The following is a 27,599-nucleotide window of genomic DNA, read 5'->3' on the forward strand; positions in this document are numbered from 1 at the left end:
TTACTAAAAGGAGGCAGATGCAGTCAGCAAGGTTAAGGAATAACTAGAAGAGAGAAACTTTGGGGGCCCAGAGAGGGGAGCATGTCAAGGAAGGGTGGGCCACCATGTCACATATAGCAGAGAGGTCCAATTATCACCACCATGAAGCAGATACTGTGCTGAGTACTCCGTGTGCATTTATTCACTAAATGGTCACAGCAACTCCATGAAGTAATTATTATCTCCATTAAAGGAAACTGACTTAGAGAGAAAAGAACTATGAAGTGTCTATGTGTTTGGACAACCAAGAGGTTATTGGTTACCTTAAAAAGAGCAATTAAGTGGAACCAGTGGTTTAAGCCACAAACTAGGTGGCTTAAAACAATTGGAATTTCTTATCTTGTGGTTCTGGAGGCTAGAAATCCAAAATCTGTAGGGGAGAATCCTTCCTTACCTCTTCCTAGTTTCTGGTGGTTTGCTGGCGATCCTTGGGCTTCAGTCTCTGCCTCAGTCATGGGCTTGAGTCTGCATCTCCTCTCCCCTTCTTATAAGGACACCGGTCACATTGGATTAAGGGCCCACCGTACTCCAGTAGGACCTCATTTTAACTTGCCTAATTCCTTTCAGAAAGACCCTATTTCCAAATAAGGTCACTTTCTGAGGTACTGTCACTTTCTGAGGTACTTTCAACTTATCTGTTTTGAAGGGACACAACCATTCACAGTTCCCCTCCATACAGGATCCAGTCTGTCAGATACTACATTTTTGTCATGTCTCTTAACCCCCTTTAATCTGGAACATTTCCACAGCCTTTCTTTGTCTTTTATGACCTTAATGTTTTTGAAGAATACTGTGGTCCCCCCCCCTTTTTAATAGACCGTTCCTCGTTGGGGCTTTGTCTGATATTTCCTCATGATTATATTCAGGTTATACACACATCTTGGCCATAATACTGCATAGGTGATGTGTCCTTCTCAGGATATCACATCTGGAGGCCTGCCAGATCCGTCTGTCCCTCATTGGTGATGTTAATTTTGATTACCTGGAGTGGTGGTTTGAAGCTGTATGTACCCCAGAAAGGCATGTTCTTTTCTTTTTTCTTTTTTTTTATTTTTAAAAGATTTTGGTTTATTTGCTTCAAATATTTGAGGAAAAATAAAATTAAGATTGATAAAAATGCAAAACTTTCTCCAAAGATAAAAACTGTTCCAGATGCCTTTATTTATTTTTTTTATTTTATTTTGAAATAAATTCAAAGTTATAGGAACAGTTGCAAAAACAATACAAACCCCATACACAGAACTCCAGCATACCCTGACCCCCCTCCTCTGATACCCCAATCCACCAACTTTAACATGCTGTCCCACCGCTGTTTCTTTCCCTCCCTCCCTCCCTATCTATCATCCATCATCTATTGCTCTGTCTTCTGAACATATGAGAGCTAGCTGCACACATCCTTGAACAAACACTATAATTCACATATACAATTCCCATGAACAAGAGCATTCTTTTATGCAATCCCATTAAACACAGCTAAGAAGTACAAGAGATTCAATGTTGATACAAAGCTTGCATTCTATATTTCCTTTTTTTTTTTTTCCTTATGTGTCAACTGTGTCCCTTTGAGCCTCCTGTCCTCCATCCTCAGATCCCATCCAGGGTCATCCTTGGCATTCAACTGTCATCTATTTAGACTGTCTTTTTTTTTTTTTCCTCAATTGTGGAAACATATATACAGCCTAAATCTTCCCATTCCACCCCCTCCCTAGCATTCCATTATTGGGATTAATCACATTTAGAATGTTGTAATGCTATCTCTTTCCCACCATCCATTACTAGAAATTTCCCTTCAGCTCAAACAGCAACCCTTCACTCATTTCTTAACTCCCCATTGCCCCTTCCCCCATTTCTCTTAACCCATACTCTACTTTTCATCTCTATGGTCATATTCTCTGATAATTTCTTTGTGTTTACTGTGGGGCTTAAAATTAAACTCTTAAATCCATAACAGTCTTGTTTTTCTTTGATACCAACTTAACTTCAATAGGACATGTAAACTATGTTCCTATACTCCTCCATTCCCCCACCTTTATATATTTCTTGTCAAAAATTACATATTTTACATTGAGTTCAAAACCACTGATTTGTCATTAGAGTTTATGTATTTTATATCATGTAGGAAGTAAATAGTGGCGTTACAATTCAAAAATTATTGACTTCTATTTGTATTCCATTGTGGTCAGAGAATGTGCTTTGAATATATTCAATTTTTTTTTTAATTTATTGAGACTTGTTTTATGTCCCAGCATATGGTCCATTCTGGAGAAAGATCCGTTATCACTAGAGAAAAATGAGTGTCCTGGTGATTTGGGATGTAAGGTTCTATATATGTCTGTTAAAATTCTCTATATCTCTTTCTCCTTTCTTTGTTTCTCTGTCAGTAGGGCTTCCTTTAGTATCTGAAATAGGGCAGGTCTTTTATTGGCAAACTCTCTCAGCATTTGTTTGTCTGTGAAAAATTTAAGCTCTCCCTCAAATTCGAAGGAGAGTTTTGCTGGATAAAGTATTCTTGGTTGGAAATTTTTCTCTCTCAGAGTTTTAAATATGTCATGCCACTGCCTTCTTGCCTCCATGGTGGCCACTGAGTAGTCACAACTTAGTCTTATGTTGTTTCCTTTGTATGTGGTGAATTGCTTTTCTCTTGCTGCTTTCAGAACTTGCTCCTTCTCTTCAGTATTTGAGAGTCTGATCAGAATATGTCTCAGAGTAGGTTTATTTGGATTTATTCTATTTGGAGTTCACTGGGCATTTATGTTTTGTGTATTTATGTTGTGTAGAAGGTTGGGGAAGTTTTCCCCAACAATTTCTTTGAATACTCTTTCTAGACCTTTACCCCTCTCTTCCCCTTCTGGGACACCAATGAGTCTTAAGTTTGGACGTTTTATTTTATCTATCATATCCCTGAGATCCATTGCAATTTTTTTGATTTTTTTTTCCATTCTTTCTTTTGTTCTTTCATTTTCTGTTCTGTGGACTTCTAGGACACTGAGTCATTGTTCACTTTCCTCTAATCTTGTATTATGAGTATCCAGAGTCTTTAATTTGGCCAACAGTTTCTTTTATTTCCATAAAATCTTCTATTTTTTATTTACTCTTGCAATGTCTTCTTTATGCTCTTCTAGGTTCTACTTTATGTCCCTTATATCCTGTGTCGTGGTCTTCTTCATGTCCTTTATATCCTTTGCCATGTTTTCATTCCTCGATTGTAGTTCTTTGATTAATTGTGCCAATACTGTGTCTCTTCTGATATTTTGATTTGGGTGTTTGGAATTGGGTTCTCCATATCATCTGGTTTTATCATATGCATTAAGATTTTCTGTTGTTTTTGGCCTCTTGGCATTTGCTTTGCTTGATAGGGTTCTTTCAAGTTGTAAAAAAAAAAATACCAATCTAATTTTTCAGAAATACAAGTTGGTGGCGTACACTTTCTCTAACCAGCAGATGGCGTCTGCGAGTCACCTATACCCCTCAAGTCAGTTCTCTTCAACTTTGTCCTTGTGGTGTGTGGGGAAATGATTCTTCTGGGGTTCAGTTGGTGAACTCAGTTTGGGTGTATTGCTGGAGCCGTCCGCCCTGAATGTGGGGTGTGTGTCTGGGTGGCTAGGGAGGCAGGGCAGCTTTAATATTCAAATCCCCCAGGTGTTCCTGGAGAGTCAAGGTCACTGCAAGAGTCTAAGCCTTCATTTCAGTTCTGCCCCAGACTCTCTCTGTCGCTGACCCACAAACCACTGGCATTGACGTAGCGTCCCTGGGTTTTCCGAGCGGGCCCCCCTTCTCAGCTGTGATCTTCCAGGACCTCTGCTGAGGGAAGGCTGTGCTACGTCACAAGTGTGCGCCATCCCTCAAGGGAAGCCCCAGGCCGCCGGGCCGTGCAGGGGCGCTCTCAGCCTGACGCAAAGATGGCTGAACAGGGTGTCTCAACCCCCCCACACACACACACAGTTCCTCCTTCCCAGCTCTGGGACAACTGGCGCAGCTCTGGGCTGTGGGCACGGCCCTGGGCTGCGGGCACGGCCCTGGGCAGGAGTGTCTCCAGCCCACTGTGGAGCCAGCTGCAAGCCACGGGGTTTCTTTCTCCTTCCGGCTCTCCCCTCTGCTCCCCTGGCCCTGAGGGAATCTGCAGCGGGCTATCCTCCACGGCAGACACCGAGAGGCCGGCTCAGCCTGCTCCTGCCGTGCTTCACTGCGTGGTTCCCACCGTTGCAACTGCAGCCGCTCCTGGGTTTTTTCCTTTTTTTAAAAGAACCAGTCCGTCTCCAAACACCAACCCCCGGCTTCCCCACTCTGCAGCGCGGTCGCAGGTCCTCCAGCCGGCTTACTCACTCGTTCCAGAATGCAGACTCCTGGTTTCACTAAGTGTATGGCCCCTGTGGTTCTAGCAGACCCCGTCGAGCTGGTGCATCGCTGAAACCGGTATTCTGGGTCACCTTCTGGTTTTTATCTAGTATTTTTCACGGAGGTGTTTTTTTGCCCTGTCTCACCTAGCCGCCATCTTAGGTTCTCCCAGAAAGGCATGTTCTTAAATCTAATTCATTCCTGTGGGTGTGGACCCATTGTAAGGACTTTTTAATGAGGCTGCTTCGGTTAAGGTGTGACCCACCTCATTGAAGATGGGTCTTAATCACTCTTACTGGAGTCCTTTATAAATGGAATGAATACAGAAAGAGGAAACCGGGAAGAGAAGGGAGAGACCAGCAGACACCGCCATGTGCCTTGCCATGTGGCAGAGGAGCTGAGGATCTCTGGCAGCCAGTCTTGGGGAAGAAAGCATTGCCTTGCTGATGCCTTGATTTGGGCATTTTTCTCAGCCTTTAAACTCTAAGCTAATAAATTCCCATTGTTTAAACCAGCCCTTTTCATGGTATCTGCTTTCAGCAGCCTAGGAAACTAAAACAGTTATATGCCTAGTAGCAGAATTGCTGTGTCATAAGATAGGTACATGTGATTTTTTTTCTTTTAACCAAATGTATACATGTGCAAGATTCATAAATTAAGTCTGGGTACTGTGGGGAATGTTCGTATTTGAAATGCAGTGGTAAATTATGTAACAACTTGCTCCTCTTTCAAAGCATGGATTGCAATGTCACCATTGAAACCTGTTTTTCTGTTTTCCTATTTGCCATTAAAACCTTACAGAAGCAGCAGTGCCGCCATGGGTTGACAGTCATGATGAAGAAACAATTCAACAACAAATCTTGGCCTTATCAGCTGTAAGTTTCTGGTTATGAGACCGGGTATTGAACATACTTTCTTCCTGTCATGCCGTGTCTATGTTAACATGACTTTATCCTTAGCAGAAATTTTTTCTTGTACACAAATTTTTAATATTTTGAGCTGTTGGGACTGTACACATCAACTTTCACTATTTTTTTCACTGATTTTTAATTTGCTTATCCTTAAGTTCTTTTTTCCTTAATGTAAAAGTATAGCCTATCATGTACAATAATTATTTCAGCCTTAAAAGGATTCTATTACATTAAGATAATCTTTTGAGATATGCTCTAATATAAAGTTTATAAGCAGAATTCTAATTCTTCCATATGAAATGGTTGTATTCCAAATTTTCTCTTTAACTCTCTAATGTATTTGTTTGAAACTATTGGAAATTGGTAGGAGTAAAATTCCACATGCTGTCCCACAAAATCTTTTCTCAGGACTTCAGAGAAAATGTAGCAAAAGCAGTTAACAATTGGGTAGCCATTGATGGTTTGAGAAAGTCCTTTCTCACACCTTATCTCTTTTGAGCCTCCCAGCAGGTCCAGATAGGTAGGAATGTCTATCCCCATTTTACAGGTAAGGGAAGGAGACTCACAAATGTCACAACTATTATTTGCTTCTTATCTGTGCTCTCCACCTAACTGTAAACTCTTACAGGACAGAGGCTAGCTTTTATCTCCTTATCCTCAGCACCTAGCATGGCAAATGACTCAATGAATAGCTCTTATTACTATATCAATGTTGTTAAGCTTTTATTTTTAACCCACCTTTAATTTTTTTTAACCAGACAAGATCATAAATGGAACCTCAACACATAAAACAAACATAGAACTGGACATTACCTCCTTTCCTTTGCCATCCCTCATGGTCTTTTTTTTTTTAAGCAGCTTTACCGAGATAAATTCACATTCCATACAATCCATCGTAAGAGTATAATCGTTGTCTTCTAGTATATTCACAGAGTTGCACATTCGTCCCCACAATCAATTCTAGAACATTTCACCCTGAAGAGGGTTCACTATGTTATCTAGTCCCATGTTTTATTCTCTCCCCCATGGTCTTTAAAGGATTTTTCTTTACATTTAGTAAAATATTTAAAGGATTGAGCATCCATTACTACTTCAGTGTGAATACTATGTATTTTGTTTACTGATTACACTGAGGTCACATACCTGCTTATCCCAAGGTGACAAGTGGGATCCTGAGAGTCAGTGTCATTTGAGGACAAGCATGAAATACTGATCAAGTCCCCACAGCTCCTCTGCCCCCCAGACCTGCTCCTCTCATCTCCTCCAGCACAGAAGATTCTGGTTACCTACCATTTCTCTAGCACAAACCTAGGAGTCTCCTTTGAGTCGTCTCCCCTGCCATCCCCCACTCATTACTGTCTCCTGTCAGTTCTATTTGCAGAATATGGTTCTAGTCTACTTCTCTACTGCCACCACCAGGTCCTGGTCCCCTCATCACCCACCTGAGGCATCCAGATTGCTCTCCCATTCTTGCCCCTTTCTGGTACAGTCTCCTTTCAGCAGCCAGAAGGATCCATTTATGGCAGAAATCACTGTGTATCACTCTGTTACAGAGAACCTTCTAGTGGCATCTCAGTGTTCTTAGACTAAAACCTAAGCTCCCTCCCCTGCCTTCTGAGGCCTTTGACCTCTGCCAACGTCTCCGCCTCCTTCCTCGGATCCTGCTCCTCCAGCTTCCAGCATTCCAGCCACTGTTTCTTTCTGTTCCACATCTAGGCCAAGCCCCGTCTGACTATGGGGCCATGGTGCCTGCCGTCCCCTCTTCCTGAAACCCCCACCCCACATCTTTCCTCAGATATCAGCTCAGATGTGACCTCATAGAGCCCTTCCCTCACCACCCTTTCAGCCCTCCACTCTCTTATCCCATCTCATAGCCATAGCAACCTAAACCTCATCCTTACCTCTGCCTCTCCCTGCCCCCCAACTCAAATGTAAGTTCCATTAAGGCACAGACCTGATCCTTCCTGTTCACAGCTCAGTGCAGGGAGCCCAGCAAGTACTACACGCACATCTGCTGAACAGATGATGTATGCACACATTACACACCTGAAGGGAGTTCTGAGATTTTGGCATGACCCAGAGGCTTCGAACCCTCTTTAGTGCCTCTTTTATAACGGCTGCTAGATTTGTTAAGAGAGCAACTAAATTGCTATAATAGAGAGAAAAAAATAAACAAGCTTAAATAAGCCATGAGTTTATTTCTCTCTCTCTCTCTCCCCCTTCTGTCTGTCTTGTCTGTCAGTCCAGAGGTAGATGGTCCAAGGCAAATAGGGGGGCTTTGCTCCATGAAGGCATCCAGGGACCCATGTTCCTTCTGTCTTTTCCTTTACTAGTCCCTAGGATGTTGTCTTCTATATGGTTGAAGCCAACTCCCTAATACTGTGATTGTTTCAGCAGGTGGGAAGAGGGAAAGAGGTGGGCATGCCAAACCATTTTAAGGACAAGTCCCAGAAACTGCACCTGTCACTGAGTCTCACATCCCTTTGGCAGCTTAGACACATGGCCAGCTCTAGAAGCAAGGGAGCCTGGGAAATACGGTCTCTGGCTGGGTGTCACACCCCCCAGCTAGAACTCAAGAGTTTTGTTCTTGAAAGGAAGGAAGGAAGAACAGTGGCAAACTGGTAGACAACAGGCAGTCTCTGCCATCATTGCCTTAAATTCTTTGACTTAGCCAGGCTAGTTTGAGAGAATTCAGAGTAAAATAGAGTAACTCTTTAATCTACCCAAATCGGGGAGTCTTTAAGGCCACATAATATGTCAAAAGAAGTTGCTAGTACCGTTTTTATTAGGTGCTTGTGAGAATTCAATTCAGCAAATTTTTTTTACTTACTACACTGGTCCAAGCCTTGTGCTAGACTTGAGATAAATTAGACACAGTAACTACCCTCAAAGAGCCTATTGGCTTACTAGAGAGCTGCTAAATAAATGCACATATAATATTATTCCCTGTAATAAGTGCTATAATACAGGATGCTGAGGAAGAACAGAAGAGAGGGGTATTTCATGTATTTGGAGATGGAAAAGGATGGTCCCAAGGAACTTCCCAGAAACTATGACACTGGGGCTGATGGTATGGGACGTTGGGGGATGGGGCAGGGTTTGACATTCTGGGTCCAGGGTATTGCAAGCTGTTTGGTGTGATTGGACTGTAACATACAATTGGGAAGTTGATAATGATCCAGATCATGAAGGACCTTTTTATAGTACTAGAATAAGTTTAGAGTTTTATCTTGAAGTCAACCACTGTACCTTTTGATGGATCGTGGATTCTGTGGCCCTTACTTTCAAGTGCTCTGAGCCCTCATTCAGCAGCATGAAAAATTCATTTGAAGCTTTTATTTATAGGGTACTTTCAAAGGCAGGCTGGCTGATGGCAGGGCAGGGGGAGTGGATTTAGTTGTTTTGCTCCACTACTCTACCACAGCAGACATTCCTGCACCAGGCCTTTTGCAGCAAAAGTTTGCATGAGACACAGTCCGCAGGAGTTGTGCGGATTGCCTGAGGAGGTTGGAAGCATGCCGGGATCTCAGTGTCCCTGCAGTGTTGCCACACCATGGGGTGGTGTTCCTCTTGCAAAATCAAGTGACTGTCCATGGCTAAAATGGACAGAGCTGAGAGCAGGGTAGACAGCTCACTGAATGTACAACTATGATAGAGTGGGCCTTCCCCCTGGCAGGGGGAAGATTTGGAGTCCCACTCTGCCACTCTGCTATCCATCTGACCTTGCACAAGTCCTGTTTTTCCTTCCTAAGTCTGTTCCCTTATCTGTAAAATAAGGATGGAGGAGCTCACTTCACAGAATCATTACCAACAAGCTGGGCAGGGCAGAGCACCCGGTCCCGATGCTGTTGCCCAGCCAGTGTCTGATGAGGGAAGAATCGGGCCTTTCCCAGGCTGGACGCTCTCTGAGGAGAAGAACTTTCTCTCCCAGTCACCGGAGTGTTCCCAGGCATTTGGTCCAGGGGTTGATCTGGCCGAGCTCAGTGGCAGTGCCTGGGCACAGCCTTGCCTGCATGTTCTGTCCCAGAGGGCTGGTACGGAAAGCACAGTCTGTACACATCTATGAAATGAGTTAGATTGTGGGTTTCACTTTTCCTGATGTGACCTCTATGGTTGGTTGATTCTTGAACTTCACGTTAAAATGTTTTTAGGAGTATTTATACTACTTTTCACATACCTAAAGGTGCCCATTAAAACAAACACATGTTTGTATGATTTCTACGATTCAATTTCCTGGCCTCCTAAGAGGCACTTTCCAATTAAGATTGTTAGAAAATATCATACCAAAGGATCAGTTGTTCTCAGGCCTCAAAAACAACAACAAAAAAAAACAGCAACAACAAAATCAGAGTAATGGTAGCTCAGTGGGCTTGGTGGCTGAAGTCGTTAGGAAGAATTAAATATATGTCAAATGAATGATCCATTGTTGCATATTAATTGCATTTTGTAATTTTTACTCCATATGTGTTTCCTTTTCATCAAAGGACAAAAGGAATTTCCTCCGTGACCCCCCGGCCGGTGTGCAGTTTAATTTTGACTTTGACCAGATGTACCCTGTTGCCCTGGTCATGCTCCAAGAAGATGAGCTGCTGAGCAGGATGAGATTCACTCTTGTTCCTAAACTGTAAGCAGTGTGGTCTCAAGCTAGAGTGCCACGTTCACACAGTGTATATTTACATTTCCTAATGGCCTTGCTTATGCGTGTAGTATCATGGAAGAATCATCAGGATGGGGCCAGAATCATCTCAGACTATCTAATCATAAGCTTTATAGACTCTGCTACCCTTAAGCAGCTCTTCTCTTACAGTCACTTTCACTTAAAAAGCTAGCTTCCTGGCCCAGCTTTGCCATCACAAATGTGATAACTATGTCTTATAATGTCTTCATCTAAGGCAGGCCCTGTCCTGATTCACAAGCTTGAGTCTCAGTATTTTCTAGTACTTCTCATTGATTTTCTTCCGCACCATCAGTCTTTTTTTCTGTCATGCTTTCTTCCTAACCCCCCCCCCAACTTGGCCCATTCTAGGAGTCCTGCATCTTTTCTAATCAGACAGGCTGTAGAAAGGCATTCTCCCACCCTTTTGTCATTTCTAGCAAAATATTTTTAGAACATAAAAGTAGCAACACTCCAGCAAAGAACAAAAACAAAATTGTACATACCCTGTAGGTCACCAAACCCATTCCTTGCCTGTCCCTGGTTTGAAGGGGAGTACATTTTTGTGTGCATGTATATGTTCATGATTTTGTTTAGTCTTGTTGTGTTCTACCTTGGAGATTTCATTTAATTACTCTGAGACAAGCACAGTTATCAGTGGTTTTTTAATTATTATAGTGAAACAGTCACAACTTGCAGAAAAGTTGGAAGTACAGTATAACAACTTTTTTCCTGAATCTTCTGAGAGCGAGTTGCTGACCTGATGCCCCGTCGCCCTGAAAGCGTTCATGTGTATTTCCCTACAAACAAGGAATTCTCTGATATAACCACAGTACTGCCATCCAAATCAGGAAATAATCATTTACACATCAGACCCGATTCAAGTTTTGCCATTTGTCCCAATGATGTCCATTTTAGAAAAGGATGCAGTTCAGGCTCAGCACATTGCATTTAGTTGTCGTGTCTCTTTAGTCTCCTTTGTCCTATCAGGTGGCACACCTGTCCTTTTGTCCTATTGCTGTTTACTTTGATCCCTTGATTAAGATGGTATCTGCCAGGCTTCTTGTCTGTAAAATTAATCTCCCCCTTTTCAAGTAATAAATATGTTGTGGGGAGGTGCTTTGAAATTGTGTAAATATTCCACTGCTCATCAGACTTTCACTGTAGTCATGTATTCATATCTGTATGGACTCATGGTCCTGTTTTATGCCATGGACTATAATCCATTGCTATTGTTATTTATTTTAATGTTCAAATTGTCACTGATTTAGCCAGTGGGAGCTCTTTCAAGCTGGCTTCTGCTTTCCCATCGATCTTTGCGCACGTCCTTGCTTTTTGGAACAAGATATTCCAGGCTCATCTTGTACTTTGCCTGCCCTTGACCCTGGAATCAGCCAATGAGCCCTGGTTCCTTTTTGTGGAAAATGGTATTTAGAAACCAAGATCTGGGTGCTAGATGTGCTCAGTGCTATTGGGGTATCACTGCTCCTTGGCCCTCCCAGAAGGACAGAGCTGGGAATATGTATGTGCTTGTATATGCACACATACACTCATTTGCACCTGTATTGAATGAAAACCATGTGTCCACAGTGGTATCTCATGACAGGGATCATTCTAGTTCTTTCCCTTTCTATATTTGTAACTCCTTTCCCCTGGTTTCCACTATCCTTAATATGTGGACCTAATTGATCAGCCCCTCTGTCTGAAACCAGTCTCCCTTTTCTGCCACCACCCCCTCGCCTGCTCAGGCTCTGACTCCCCATTCCAGTCCACCCACACACACACTTAACCCCACTTGTGTGTCAACACCCCACACAAGGGGATTTTAATATGCAGCCAAGTTTGAGAACCATTGTAGCTTTCTCAGGTTGAACTGCACTTAGATCTTTTTATCAACACCCCCCACCTCATTGTTAACTCTTATTGATTGCTAGTTATCAGCAAACTGCCAAAATATTTCCTTTCGTAAGCAACAATACCCACAATCCTTTCTTCTCACTGTTCAAAGCATTTAATTCCTAAACAGCAAGTAATTGGAGGAGTCCTGGCTCTCCTGCCAGTCTCCCCAGTTGGCGGTGTTGCTCTCTCAGCAGTACTCTGTTTTCCCCGTGCTTAGGGCAGAGTGTTGTTATCATTAAAATATCAAGAAGAAGACTCTTCTTTTTATTTGAAAGCAAATGAGAATCTCCTTTGTACCTCACTTGGGATTTGAACATGCTCCTAAGTGTCATCTATTCCAATCTCCTCTACAACAAATAACCCCTGTATGTATTGTACACATGCATTCTCAAATGTATCGTTGTCTGTGAAAGTGTGAAGGAAGAAGTGTTTTGGAGGAACTACTTTTACCGCGTCTCCCTGATAAAGCAGTCAGCACAGCTTACCGCCCTGGCCGCCCAGCAGCAGGCCGTGGGAAAGGAGGAGAACAACAACAGCAGAGAAGATGATTTGCCACTGACAGGTACATTCAGAAAAAAATGCTTCAGTCTGTCAAAAGAATTACTTTAACAAAAACAAATTTATCTTAACTTAGAGACTCTAGTGAACTTATCATCTTGCATATACCATAAATGTCATCATTGTGTGGAAAAATTCTTTTCTTTCCAAAGGAAGTGTCTTTCTCTTGCTGCTCTCTCTCTGCCCTAGCTCATCCGCGTCTTCCCCAGGCTTTCCTTGACTTCAGTCTGTCTCTTCTCATTTCTGGTTATTTTTCCTTAGTTGTCCCTTGATTACCAGTCATCTTCCCCTGTTTTCTTGCCCTTCACTGCATGTGACATTCCATGCCTCCTGGTCTCCCCTCTGATCCATTCCACCTCCTTTCCTTTGTTTCTTTCTCAGTCTTCCATTAAGCCTGATGATGTTTCCTAAATAAGTATAGCCATTAGAGCAGAATTACACTCCATTCCATTCCAAGTTATGAGGATCCAGCTCTCAGACGCTGTTTAACATTTGACTCTTCCTTATTGTGACACTTTACCCCTTGTTGTTTGGAACAGTGTTTCATAATATCAGCGACTATTAATATCTATAATAGTAATTAAAGTAAGGTGTATTTTATGCCATATTTTTATTGGGATAACATATATATATAACAAAAATTGCCATTTTAAGTGTTTTTATGTGTACATTTCAATGGCCTTAGTTATATTCACAGTGTAGTTTTTTAATGCTATATTTTAATGCTTAATGAGCCCCTGTTGTGTGTAGGTGCTAATTATTCCTGTAGGTTTACCTCGCATGAGTTGGGGTAATTTCTTGCTCATGGAATTGTAAATGACTAAGCAAAACCTAAGGTATGGGTTGTACAGACTGTTCTAAGAAATGATCTGACACTGCATTTAGGGACAGGGAAATGTAATGAAGTTGCTCTACACATTCAGATCTGGATGTTAACATGAATCCCAACTGGCTATATCATTATTTAGCATTTCCTTCTATTAAATTTATTGAAAAATGCCATTTGACCAAATATTGCCTGTGTAACAAAATGGACTTAGGGGGCATATTCAGTAAAGATGGTATATCTAGTAAGGTCAACAAAATAAAAAAATGGGTCCCATGAGGAAGCAGAGGGCAGATCCAGTGAAGTGGATGCTGTGATTGAGCGTTAAATTTTACTTTGCATTTTCCAGCATTCATGGAAAGGGAAACTGGATGAAAACTTAATTCACATTACCCTAAAAGAAACAGCAAACAATTCTTCAATGACTTTTGCTAGCGCTGAAGGCAAACGTTATTTCCTGCTTGAAATCTTATATAAGAGGCATTGAATATGATGATATATTAAACAATAGCCCCCAAAGTAAGGTGTTGATGGTTTCACATGGCTCTTTCTTGTAATAACGTCAGAAAAGCTGAAAACATAACTTAAAAGCTCATTTCTGGAAATTACCTAGTATCATCATGCTTGTGGATATTTTACCTGTTATTATAATATGTATTCAGAATTGAATCAAGGGAGGCGGGGCAAGATGGCAGACTGGTGAGCTGTATGTTTTAGTTACTCCTCCAGGAAAGTAGGTAGAAAGCCAGGAACTGCGTGGACTGGACACCACAGAGCAATCTGACTTTGGGCATACTTCATACAACACTCATGAAAACGTGGAACTGCTGAGATCAGCGAAATCTGTAAGTTTTTGCGGCCAGGGGACCCGCGCCCCTCCCTCCCAGGCTCAGTCCCGTGGGAGGAGGGGCTGTCAGCTCCGGGAAGGAGAAGGGAGAAGTGCAGTGGCAGCCCTTATCGGAAACTCATTCTACTGATCCAAAATCCAACCATAGATAGACTGAGACCAGACACCAGAGAATCTGAGAGCAGCCAGCCCAGCAGAGAGGAGACAGGCATAGAAAAAAAACAACACGAAAAACTCCAAAATAAAAGCGGAGGATTTTCGGAGTTCTGGTGAACATAGAAAGGGGAAGGGCCCTGAGGCGCATATGCAAATCCCGAAGAAAAGCTGATCTCTCTGCCCTATGGACCTTTCCTTAATGGCCCTGGTTGCTTTGTCTCTTAGCATTTCAATAACCCATTAGATCTCTGAGGAGGGCCCGTTTTTTTTTTTTTTTAATCCTTTTTTCTTTTTCTAAAACAATTACTCTAAGAAGCCAATACACAAAGCTTCAAAGACTTACTATTTGGGCAGGTCAAGTCAAGAGCAGAACTAGGAGAGCTCTGAGACAAAACGTAATAATCCAGTGGCTGAGAGAATTCACTAAACACCACAACTTCCCAAGAAAAGGGGGGTGTCCGCTCACAGCCATCATCCTGGTGGACAGGAAACACTCCTGCCCATCACCAGCCCCATAGCCCAGAACTGCCCCAGACAACCCAGTGTGACGGAAGTGCTTCAAATAACAGGCACACACCACAAAACTGGGTGTGGACATTAGCCTTCCCTGCAACCTCAGCTGATTGTCCCAGAGTTGGGAAGGTAGAGCAGTGTGAATTAACAAAGCCCCATTCAGCCATCATTTCAGCAGACTGGGAGCCTCCCTACACAGCCCAGCAGCCCAGAACTGCCCTGGGGGGACGGCACTCACCTGTGACATAGCACAGTCATCCCTCAACAGAGGACCCGGGGTGCACGGCCTGGAAGAGGGGCCCACTTGCAAGTCTCTGGAGCCATACGCCAATACCAAGGACTTGTGGGTCAGTGGCAGAGACAAACTGTGGCAGGACTGAACTGAAGGATTAGACTATTGCAGCAGCTTTAAAACTCTAGGATCACCAGGGAGATTTGATTGTTAGAGCCACCCCCCCCCTCCCTGACTGCCCAGAAACACGCCCCATATACAGGGCAGGCAACACCAACTACACACGCAAGCTTGGTACACCAATTGGACCCCACAAGACTCACTCCCCCACTCACCAAAAAGGCTAAGCAGGGGAGAACTGGCTTGTGGAGAACAGGTGGCTCGTGGACGCCACCTGCTGGTTAGTTAGAGAAAGTGTACTCCACGAAGCGGTAGATCTGATAAATTAGAGATAAGGACTTCAATTGGTCTACAAATCCTAAAAGAACCCTATCAAGTTCAGCAAATGCCACGAGGCCAAAAACAACAGAAAATTATAAAGCATATGAAAAAACCAGACGATATGGATAACCCAAGCCCAAGCACCCAAATCAAAAGACCAGAAGAGACACAGCACCTAGAGCAGCTACTCAAAGAACTAAAGATGAACAATGAGACCATAGTACGGGAGATAAAGGAAATCAAGAAGACCCTAGAAGAGCATAAAGAAGACATTGCAAGACTAAATAAAAAAATGGATGATCTTATGGAAATTAAAGAAACTGTTGACCAAATTAAAAAGATTCTGGACACTCATAGTACAAGACTAGAGGAAGTTGAACAACGAATCAGTGACCTCGAAGATGACAGAATGGAAAATGAAAGCATAAAAGAAAGAATGGGGAAAAAATTGAAAAAATCGAAATGGACCTCAGGGATATGATAGATAATATGAAACGTCCAAATATAAGACTCATTGGTGTTCCAGAAGGGGAAGAAAAGGGTAAAGGTCTAGGAAGAGTATTCAAAGAAATTGTTGGGGAAAACTTCCCAAATCTTCTAAACAACATAAATACACAAATCATAAATGCTCAGCGAACTCCAAATAGAATAAATCCAAATAAACCCACTCCGAGACATATACTGATCACACTATCAAACACAGAAGAGAAGGAGCAAGTTCTGAAAGCAGCAAGAGAAAAGCAATTCACCACATACAAAGGAAACAGCATAAGACTAAGTAGTGACTACTCAGCAGCCACCATGGAGGCGAGAAGGCAGTGGCACGATATATTTAAAATTCTGAGTGAGAAAAATTTCCAGCCAAGAATACTTTATCCAGCAAAGCTCTCCTTCAAATTTGAGGGAGAGCTTAAATTTTTCACAGACAAACAAATGCTGAGAGAATTTGCTAACAAGAGACCTGCCCTACTGGAGATACTAAAGGGAGCCCTACAGACAGAGAAACAAAGAAAGGACAGAGAGACTTGGAGAAAGGTTCAGTACTAAAGAGATTCGGTATGGGTACAATAAAGGATATTAATAGACCGAGGGGAAAAATATGACAAACATAAACCAAAGGATAAGATGGCTGATTCAAGAAATGCCTTCACGGTTATAACGTTGAATGTAAATGGATTAAACTCCCCAATTAGAAGATATAGATTCGCAGAATGGATCAAAAAAAATGAACCATCAATATGTTGCATACAAGAGACTCATCTTAGACACAGGGACACAAAGAAACTGAAAGTGAAAGGATGGAAAAAAATATTTCATGCAAGCTACAGCCAAAAGAAAGCAGGTGTAGCAATATTAATCTCAGATAAAATAGACTTCAAATGCAGGGATGTTTTGAGAGACAAAGAAGGCCACTACGTACTAATAAAAGGGGCAATTCAGCAAGAAGAAATAACAATCGTAAATGTCTATGCACCCAACCAAGGTGCCACAAAATACCTGAGAGAAACACTGGCAAAACTAAAGGAAGCAATTGATGTTTCCACAATAATTGTGGGAGACTTCAACACATCACTCTCTCCTATAGATAGATCAACCAGACAGAAGACCAATAAGGAAATTGAAAACCTAAACAATCTGATAAATGAATTAGATTTAACAGACATATACAAGACATTACATCCCAAAGCACCAGGATACACATACTTTTCTATTGCTCATGGAACTTTCTCCAGAATAGATCATATGCTGGGACATAAAACAAGCCTCAATAAATTTAAAAAGATTGAAATTATTCAAAGCACATTCTCTGACCACAATGGAATACAATTAGAAGTCAATAACCATCAGAGACTTAGAAAATTCACAAATACCTGGAGGTTAAACAACACACTCCTAAACAATCAGTGGGTTAAAGAAGAAATAGCAAGAGAAATTGCTAAATATATAGAGACGAATGAAAATGAGAACACAACATACCAAAACCTATGGGATGCAGCAAAAGCAGTGCTAAGGGGGAAATTTATAGCACTAAACGCATATATTAAAAAGGAAGAAAGAGCCAAAATCAAAGAACTAATGGATCAACTGAAGAAGCTAGAAAATGAACAGCAAACCAATCCTAAACCAAATACAAGAAAAGAAATAACAAGGATTAAAGCAGAAATAAATGACATAGAGAACAAAAGAACAATAGAGAGGATAAATATCACCAAAAGTTGGTTCTTTGAGAAGATCAACAAGATTGACAAGCCCCTAGCTAGACTGACAAAATCAAAAAGAGAGAAGACCCATATAAACAAAATAATGAATGAAAAAGGTGACATAACTGCAGATCCCGAAGAAATTAAAAAAATTATAAGAGGATACTATGAACAACTGTATGGCAACAAACTGGATAATGTAGAGGAAATGGACAATTTCCTGGAAACATATGAACAACCTAGACTGACCAGAGAAGAAATAGAAGACCTCAACCAACCCATCACAAGCAAAGAGATCCAATCAGTCATCAAAAATCTTCCCACAAATAAATGCCCAGGGCCAGATGGCTTCACAGGGGAATTCTACCAAACTTTCCAGAAAGAACTGACACCAATCTTACTCAAACTCTTTCAAAACATTGAAGAAAATGGAACACTACCTAACTCATTTTATGAAGCTAACATCAATCTAATACCAAAACCAGGCAAACATGCTACAAAAAAGGAAAACTACCGGCCAATCTCCCTAATGAATATAGATGCAAAAATCCTCAACAAAATACTTGCAAATCGAATCCAAAGACACATTAAAAAAATCATACACCATGACCAAGTGGGGTTTATTCCAGGCATGCAAGGATGGTTCAACATAAGAAAATCAATCAATGTATTACAACACATTAACAAGTCAAAAGGGAAAAATCAATTGATCATCTCAATAGATGCTGAAAAAGCATTTGACAAAATCCAACATCCGTTTTTGATAAAAACACTTCAAAAGGTAGGAATTGAAGGAAACTTCCTCAACATGATAAAGAGCATATATGAAAAACCCACAGCCAGCATAGTACTCAATGGTGAGAGACTGAAAGCCTTCCCTCTAAGATCAGGAACAAGACAAGGATGCCCGCTGTCACCACTGTTATTCAACATTGTGCTGGAAGTGCTAGCCAGGGCAATCCGGCAAGACAAAGAAATAAAAGGCATCCAAATTGGAAAAGAAGAAGTAAAACTGTCATTGTTTGCAGATGATATGATCTTATATCTAGAAAACCCTGAGAAATCGACGATACAGCTACTAGAGCTAATAAACAAATTTAGCAAAGTAGCGGGATACAAGGTTAATGCACATAAGTCAGTAATGTTTCTATATGCTAGAAATGAACAAACCGAAGAAACACTCAAGAAAAAGATACCATTTTCAATAGCAACTAAAAAAATCAAGTACCTAGGAATAAACTTAACCAAAGATGTAAAAGACCTATACAAAGAAAACTACATAACTCTACTAAAAGAAATAGAAGGGGACCTTAAAAGATGGAAAAATATTCCATGTTCATGGATAGGAAGACTAAATGTCATTAAGATGTCAATTCTACCCAAACTCATCTACAGATTCAATGCAATCCCAATCAAAATTCCAACAACCTACTTTGCAGACTTGGAAAAGCTAGTTATCAAATTTATTTGGAAAGGGAAGATGCCTCGAATTGCTAAAGACACTCTAAAAAAGAAAAACGAAGTGGGAGGACTTACACTCCCTGACTTTGAAGCTTATTATAAAGCCACAGTTGCCAAAACAGCATGGTACTGGCACAAAGATAGACATATAGATCAATGGAATCGAATTGAGAATTCAGAGACAGACCCTCAGATCTATGGCCGACTGATCTTTGATAAGGCCCCCAAAGTCACTGAACTGAGTCATAATGGTCTTTTCAACAAATGGGGCTGGGAGAGTTGGATATCCATATCCAAAAGAATGAAAGAGGACCCCTACCTCACCCCCTACACAAAAATTAACTCAAAATGGACCAAAGATCTCAATATAAAAGAAAGTACCAGAAAACTCCTAGAAGATAATGTAGGAAAACATCTTCAAGACCTTGTATTAGGCGGCCACTTCCTAGACTTTACACCCAAAGCACAAGCAACAAAAGAGAAAATAGATAAATGGGAACTCCTCAAGCTTAGAAGTTTCTGCACCTCAAAGGAATTTCTCAAAAGGGTAAAGAGGCAGCCAACTCAATGGGAAAAAATTTTTGGAAACCATGTATCTGACAAAAGACTGATATCTTGCATATATAAAGAAATCCTACAACTCAATGACAATAGTACAGTCGGCCCAATTATAAAATGGGCAAAAGATATGAAAAGACAGTTCTCTGAAGAGGAAATACAAATGGCCAAGAAACACATGAAAAAATGTTCAGCTTCACTAGCTATTAGAGAGATGCAAATTAAGACCACAATGAGATACCATCTCACACCGATTAGAATGGCTGCCATTAAACAAACAGGAAACTACAAATGCTGGAGGGGATGTGGAGAAATTGGAACTCTTATTCACTGTTGGTGGGACTGTATAATGGTTCAGCCACTCTGGAAGTCAGTCTGGCAGTTCCTTAGAAAACTAGATATAGAGTTACCATTCGATCCAGCGATTGCACTTCTCGGTATATACCCGGAAGATCGGAAAGCAGTGACACGAACAGATATCTGCACGCCAATGTTCATAGCAGCATTATTCACAATTGCCAAAAGATGGAAACAACCCAAATGTCCTTCAACAGATGAGTGGATAAATAAAATGTGGTATATACACACGATGGAATACTACGCGGCAGTAAGAAGGAACGATCTCATGAAACATATGACAACATGGATGAACCTTGAAGACATAATGCTGAGTGAAATAAGCCAGGCACAAAAAGAGAAATATTATATGCTACCACTAATGTGAACTTTGAAAAATGTAAAACAAATGGCTTCTAATGTAGAATGTAGGGGAACTAGCAATAGAGTGCAATTAAGGAAGGGGGAACAATAATCCAAGAAGAACAGATAAGCTATTTAACGTTCTGGGGATGCCCAGGAATGACTATGGTCTGTTAATTTCTGATGGATATAGTAGGTACAAGTTCACAGAAATGTTGCTATATTAGGTAACTTTCTTGGGGTAAAGTAGGAACATGTTGGAAGTTAAGCAGTTATCTTAGGTTAGTTGTCTTTTTCTTACTCCCTTGTTATGGTCTCTTTGAAATGTTCTTTTATTGTATGTTTGTTTTCTTTTTAACTTTTTTTTCATACAGTTGATTTAAAAAAGAAGGGAAAGTTAAAAAAAAAAAAAAAAACAAGGGAAAAAAAAAAAGATGCAGTGCCCCCTTGAGGAGCCTGTGGAGAATGCAGGGGTATTCGCCTACCCCACCTCCGTGGTTGCTAACATGACCACAGACATAGGGGACTGGTGGTTTGATGGGTTGAGCCCTCTACCACAGGTTTTACCCTTGGGAAGACGGTTGCTGCAAAGGAGAGGCTAGGCCTCCCTATGGTTGTGCCTAAGAGCCTCCTCCCGAATGCCTCTTTGTTGCTCAGATGTGGCCCTCTCTCTCTGGCTAAGCCAACTTGAAAGGTGAAATCACTGCCCTCCCCCCTACGTGGGATCAGACACCCAGGGGAGTGAATCTCCCTGGCAACGTGGAATATGACTCCCGGGGAGGAATGTAGACCTGGCATCGTGGGACGGAGAACATCTTCTTGACCAAAAGGGGGAGGTGAAAGGAAATGAAATAAGCTTCAGTGGCAGAGAGAATCCAAAAGGAGCCGAGAGGTCACTCTGGTGGGCACTCTTACGCACACTTTAGACAACCCTTTTTAGGTTCTAAAGAATTGGGGTAGCTGGTGGTGGATACCTGAAACTATCAAACTACAACCCAGAACCCATGAATCTCGAAGACAGTTGTATAAAAATGTAGCTTATGAGGGGTGACAAGGGGATTGGGAAAGCCATAAGGACCACACTCCACTTTGTCTAGTTTATGGATGGATGAGTAGAAAAATAGGGGAAGGAAACAAACAGACAAAGGTACCCAGTGTTCTTTTTTACTTCAATTGCTCTTTTTCACTCTAATTATTATTCTTGTTATTCTTGTGTGTGTGCTAATGAAGGTGTCAGGGATTGATTTGGGTGATGAATGTACAACTATGTAATGGTACTGTGAACAATCGAAAGTACGATTTGTTTTGTATGACTGCATGGTATGTGAATATATCTCAATAAAATGAAGATAAAAAAAAAAAAAAAAAAAAAAAAGACATAATGCTGAGCAAAATAAGCCAGGCACAAAAAGAGAGATATTGTATGTTACCACTAATGTGAATTCTGTGAAAAATGTACAATGTTTTATACTGTAGAATGTAGGGGACCTAGAGATACCAATTAGTGGAGGGGGAATGATAATGTAATAAGAACAGATAAACTATGGAGGGTAATCTCAATGTTATGGGAATGCTCAGGAATGATTATGGTTTGTAAACTTTCTTGGATATAGTAAGATCATGTTGGAAGCAATAGAGTTATTTTAGGTTTTTTTTTTCTCTTATTCCTTTGTTTTCTTAGGGGTTGTTAATTTTCTTGGGGTATGGTAGGAACATGTTGGAAGCAATGTAGTTATTTTAGATTATTTGTTTTTCTTACTCCTCTGTTTGGACATGGTTTATTAATTTTCTTGGGGTATGGTAGGAACATATTGGAAGCAAAGTAGTTATTTTAGGTTATTTGTTTTCCTTAATCCATTGCTTTGTTTGAAATGTTGTGGGGTTTTTTTGGTTGTTGTTTGCCTGTTTGTTTTTAATTTTTTTGATAAACAAAGTTAAAAAATTGAAAAAAAATCAGTAGAAAAATGGGAGTAAAAACTAAATGACAAATAGGGTGGGATGGGGGGATGGTTTGGGTATTCTCTTTTCACTTATATTTTTATTCTTATTCTGATTCTTTCTGATGTAAGGAAAATGTTCAGAAATAGATTGTGGTGATGAACGCATAACTATATGATCATACTGTGAACAGTTGATTGTATACCATGGATGACTGTATGGTTTGTGAATATATTTCAATAAAACTGAATTAAAAAAAAAAATAAAAATAAAAAATAAAATAAAATAAAAAACTATTATAAATGTTAGTCTCTGAAATTAAAAAAAAAAAAAAAAAAAAAAAGAATTGAATCAAGCAATTATTGTCTCTCTTATTCTCACTTCTTAGAGGCAGTTCGGCCCAAAACGCCACCTGTCGTAATCAAATCTCAGCTTAAACCTCAAGAGGTAATACAGTTTTGCATTGTACCTAGTAGTTGGATGTCTGGAAATGAAATAAATCTGTATCTAACTCAGATGCCATTTAAAACTACTTATGAATACAGGTTTTATCTGTTTTGAAGTAAAGGCATATGGTACAGCTGAGACATGAGACATTTACTGTCGTAAATAATTCTAGATGTGTGCATTGGGGATTAGCTAGAATGGTTGAGTGATCCAAACTGAGTGAGAATAATAGACTAAGATGGTAACTCATTTAGTTTCTGAGCAACTTTGCAAGTTAGAAAGTTGAAGGGCAGTGATCTAGCTTATAACTAGCAGAGGAAGGAAATGAAAATTATGCTGCATTATACTATGTGATGACTATAAACAAGAGCTCTACCACATAAACGTCATGTAAAAATCCATTTCAAGAGCTTCATTTGTTGAATTTCAGGATGAGGAAGAGGTCTCTACTAGCCCAGGTGTTTCTGAGTTTGTCAGTGATGCCTTTGAAGCCTGTAACTTAAATCAGGAGGATCTGAGGAAAGAAATGGAGCAGCTAGTACTTGACAAAAAGGAAGAGGAGGCGACTATATTGGAAGGTAAAAAAAAAAATTTCCTTAGTTGATTGTAGAAAATTATTATTCTAAAGCAGATATATAAAAATATGTTGTAAAGTTTGCCTCAAATTGATTCGCTTTTTGGTGGATTCTGATAAACATGACCAGGCCTCTACCCTAAGCACAAAGAGGATTAGAAGGTTTTGAAGTCTGGTTGGACCTTAGAACCCATCTGATGAAACCCCCCCACACACACACATACACACCCATTAGAGGGAGGAGAAACTGAGGCCCCGGGAGGTTAAGTGATTGATCCAAGGACCTCAGCCCCAAAGACAAGTACAGGAACAGGACAAGAAGGTATGTGCTCCTGCTACATGGAGACACTGCTCTCCAGCCTTCCACTTTAAACCCTGGCATTTGCCCAAGTTTATGCTTGTATATAGGAGATTCTTTTCCCAACTGGTATGTGCGGTAGAAGCATCACTTCTGGAAAGGAGCAGGCTGCCTTTTAAAAAAACATAAGTAATTGGAACAACAACAACAAAAAGAACTAGAGCAAGAGGTGGGGCTGCTTTCTTTGACATGCCAGGACAAATTACTGGCTTTCTACTGGATGGAAAGCAAAGAATTGAGTTAATCGTCAAATGCCGTGTGTTTCATGAAGCCTTCTCAGACTTATGGTGCTTTCAGGTTGTGTAAAGAGCAGTGGCTCATTCTATGATTCCATAAGCTGAATATCCCAAATGAGGAAGCTAGCCTCCCAGAGTTGAGCCTGAAAACCGTGTTTATGCTGTGAAGGGACTCTGGAGGAGAGAATTGGGAAGGAAGATGGGGAAGAGCTGGCAGGGAAAAGGGAAGCCAGTGGGGAAGTGAAAACTTGGGCTTTCTAGGCCTTTGTCCCTGGCTCAGATCCCGCCTACTTCCCTCTGTTTTCCCATGAAAGATGGCTGCCTGCTCCTGAAGAAGGAAGAGGACACGCCCCATTGGCTGTAGGCCATAGCTGCAGCAGACTTCTCCCCTTTTTTTTCTAGCGATGAAGCTGGTAGCAGTGGCCCCACAGGAGACTCTAAAGAGCCTGGGCCAGCTCACCTTTCTGCTCCAGGCAAGCTGTTTTGTCTCTAAATTCCTACTGTAGTTCTAATTTGAGCCACTTAATATTTTTTATATATACTATATGTCTTGGCTCCCCAGCTAAATTATAAGCTCCTCAAGGGCAGTTACATCTCATTTTTTTTTAATCTCCCTAACGTACCTAAGATAGATAGAGCTTAGCACTCAGTAAGCACCTAATAAACGTGTGTAAAATTGGTGGTTTCCTACACAACACGCAGCATCTTTTTCCTAGAGGTCACTGCTACAGAAAAATTACAAACATTTGGTTTTTGTTTTCTTTAGCTACTAAGTTTTTAAAAGATAAAAATGAAGTTTACATTTACTTTCTAAATAGCCCCTGTGTGTGCGTGTTTTCTGATTGTTTTATAATACAACATAACAGATGCCTTATCCTGTATATAGTTATGTATGTAAAAAGGTATATTATGATATACGTCCAAGCTGAAAGTTGTTGTTTTAAATCTCAACGTGGAAGGCTGGTTTGAGAACCTAAAATGGAGGAACACATAAGAGGCCAGGCTTTGGCAAGAGACTGTGACTTCAGATCCTGGGTTCTCTGCCACTATAGGGAGACAGGATCTTGGCAGTGTAGTGGAGAAGCATGGGATGTGGAACCACCAGTTCTGATTCCATCCACATTTGTCACTGTCAAGCTGCATGATCTTGGACAAGTCCCTTTACCTCTAAACCTTCATTTCCCCCTCTGTAAAATGTGTGTAATAGTGAAATGTAGTCCTTGGGTTATTCTAAGGATGAAAAGAGTGATATAGAAAACACTTAGCCCAGTGCCTGGCTCAGTAAGTTCTTGACACACATTAGCTGCTTTTGCTACCATCATCGTCATCATCATTAGTAGTGGTAAGAATTAATTTGAAACCAAATATTATCAATTAGCTCTGAGACCTAGATAAAGCAAAATAACACCCCAAGTTTATGACAACATATGATGCCTTTCTTCTACATTAACAAATTTATCTTGCTAATTATATTTCTCTTTGGTCGCTGTTAAGATTTCTTCAGTTTTTCTGAGCACACATAGTGGTGAAACCTGATAACATTTAAAAAATGATCGTGACCAGGACTTACATAGGTAATTAAAGTTGGCTGAATTGTTGAAACCAAAACCAACACTATGAGTTCAGAGAGAATCTTTTCCTTCTCATTTCTTTTTTTCAGAGGATTCTGCAGATTGGGAAGAAGAACTACAGCAGGAACTTCAAGAATATGAAGTGGTGACAGAATCAGAGAAACGAGATGAAAACTGGGATAAGGAAATAGAGAAAATGCTCGAAGAGGAAAATTAGCTGTTTCCTGAAATAAAAGAATAATCCTTAACACTCTGCAAACTGACAGTAAACTCTAGATGTTCAGACTCAATGAATTAGAAGGCACAGAAGAATATAACTTTATTGAAACTCAAAATTGCTTCATTATGCTTTCATCAAGCTGAAACTTGCTTCTACTTTTTTAAAAAAAGTATACAGAACAGCTATTCTAATAATCAAGAAGGAATGTTTTATGTAATATTTCTTTAATATAAATCTAGTTAGACTTGTTCTTGTAGTTGGTATAGATATCTTTCTGTCACAGATACTCAAATAAAATTTTAGAGTTTTGTTTTCTGTGAGGTCAAAACATAATTTATTCTTCAATCGTGGTTTTCTAACCACTTGTATCCCTCATTGCATTTTCTTTAATATGTGTATATTAAAGTCCTTAAATGAATCAATGGCTCTCAAACTGACCAAATTATACCAAAGAATTTGAAAGAAAGCACTTTCAGGATGATTTTGTTGCTAAGTATTTTCTAAAATTCCATCTGGAAGCCAAAAGATAAAATAATATTTGTTGATCATAATGATATAAACAGCACACATTTGACTTTCCAAAATACTGTGCAAAAATATTTGCTTTTCTTTATGGCTTTCGTTTTCCTTTCCTTTTCTTTCTTTTCTCTTTTTTTACTATACCATATTTAATGTTGTTTTCCTAAACTTCACATCATGGTATTTGTACAAAGTGGGGTCGTTCATCCTTTTTGTATTAGTGACCTTCAGAAGCCTGAAGTCTCTTTAAAGTCTCTTGTTCTTGTTTAAATTGTCACCATGTATAAATGTTTTAGCTTTGTCTTAATTAAACTGTCAGTCTTTATAAAATTGTGTTTTTCTGAATACAGCTAATAGAACTTTATGGATTAATCCTACTTGTACTCTGCTACACCAGCAGGCACATACTCGTGGAATCTGATTATCTTAAAAAAGCAAGGTGGCTTAATGTCAGAAAACTTTGACATTTGCTTCCATTTGAAACTTTCCTGTTTTTCAAGGAGACTTTATTTCAAAGGGTCATAGAATTAAGACACTTAAAATAAGAAAAATGTACATATTCATACTCTTGGCCCCTTACTGATTGATTAGCCTGTGGTCCTCCAACAAAGGTATAGTCAACAAGAGATCGGGGTTACAAGTCCAAGCATTACTCTTCTGTTCATAGTTTGGGATTCACAAGGGTGAATAAGCCAAACTATCTCAGATCAAATTACTTGGGTTATAGCAATAAACTCAAATTTTCTTAAAGCCAGAATGTATTCTGTGGAACAACTGACCCCATTGCTGCGACACTTCCAATTGGGCCACTGTCATTCACGACTTAGTTTGGGTTCAGAGACGATGATGACTGGCAACTGCTGAGATACTCTTAGAGGGAAAAACTTTTTTCATAAGGTTTGCTGGAGGAAGAGAAACTTGTTAAATGTTTCTAAGTAGCTTAAAATCCTAGATGTAAACATATCGGGACCTAGCTATTAGTATATGCAATAAATTCTTATTGATGAAGGCTGAATAAACACAACAAAAACAAAGGTTTCAGATAAAGTAAAAAGCCTAAAATGGCAATAGAAGTCCAGTAGGGTTGCTATTAACAATTTTACAGGATAATCTTACTGCATTTAAAAACAACCTAAATGTGTAAGATCTTATACAGACTATAAGAGTATAGTAATACCTTATTTTCATGGAATCATCAAGGAGCAAAATGTTTTGCTTTAGTAAATTATACAGGTAACTGAAGTCTTATTCCTTTAAATGTCAAAATACTTGTAACTATGTTTACTGGAAAATTTCTAAGTATTGCATGCCTAGGGGTTAGCCAACAAGATAGATGATGCATAAAAACATGCAAACTTCATAAAAAGCTCAAATAGGAACATATTTCATCACACCATGGATATTAT

General features: G+C 40.2%; 1 protein-coding gene across 3 annotated transcripts in view; it reads left to right on the plus strand.

Moving 5' to 3' along the window:
* SYAP1 (synapse associated protein 1) overlaps nt 1-26,943 on the plus strand; it is a 42,214-nt gene extending 15,271 nt beyond the window's left edge. For all 3 annotated transcript variants that reach the window (XM_037822640.1, XM_037822641.1, XM_037822642.1), the window contains exons 4-9: nt 5,176-5,249; nt 9,770-9,909; nt 12,252-12,400; nt 22,657-22,715; nt 23,146-23,293; nt 25,544-26,943. In XM_037822640.1, the coding sequence (XP_037678568.1) occupies nt 5,176-5,249; nt 9,770-9,909; nt 12,252-12,400; nt 22,657-22,715; nt 23,146-23,293; nt 25,544-25,671 (698 nt within the window). In that variant the 3' untranslated portion in view covers nt 25,672-26,943. The remainder of the gene's footprint in view (nt 1-5,175; nt 5,250-9,769; nt 9,910-12,251; nt 12,401-22,656; nt 22,716-23,145; nt 23,294-25,543) is intronic.
* Nucleotides 26,944-27,599: the final 656 nt, after the last annotated feature.

Source organism: Choloepus didactylus, chromosome X (assembly GCF_015220235.1).
Source record: "Choloepus didactylus isolate mChoDid1 chromosome X, mChoDid1.pri, whole genome shotgun sequence".
In the NCBI taxonomy this organism is placed as follows: domain Eukaryota; kingdom Metazoa; phylum Chordata; class Mammalia; order Pilosa; family Megalonychidae; genus Choloepus; species Choloepus didactylus.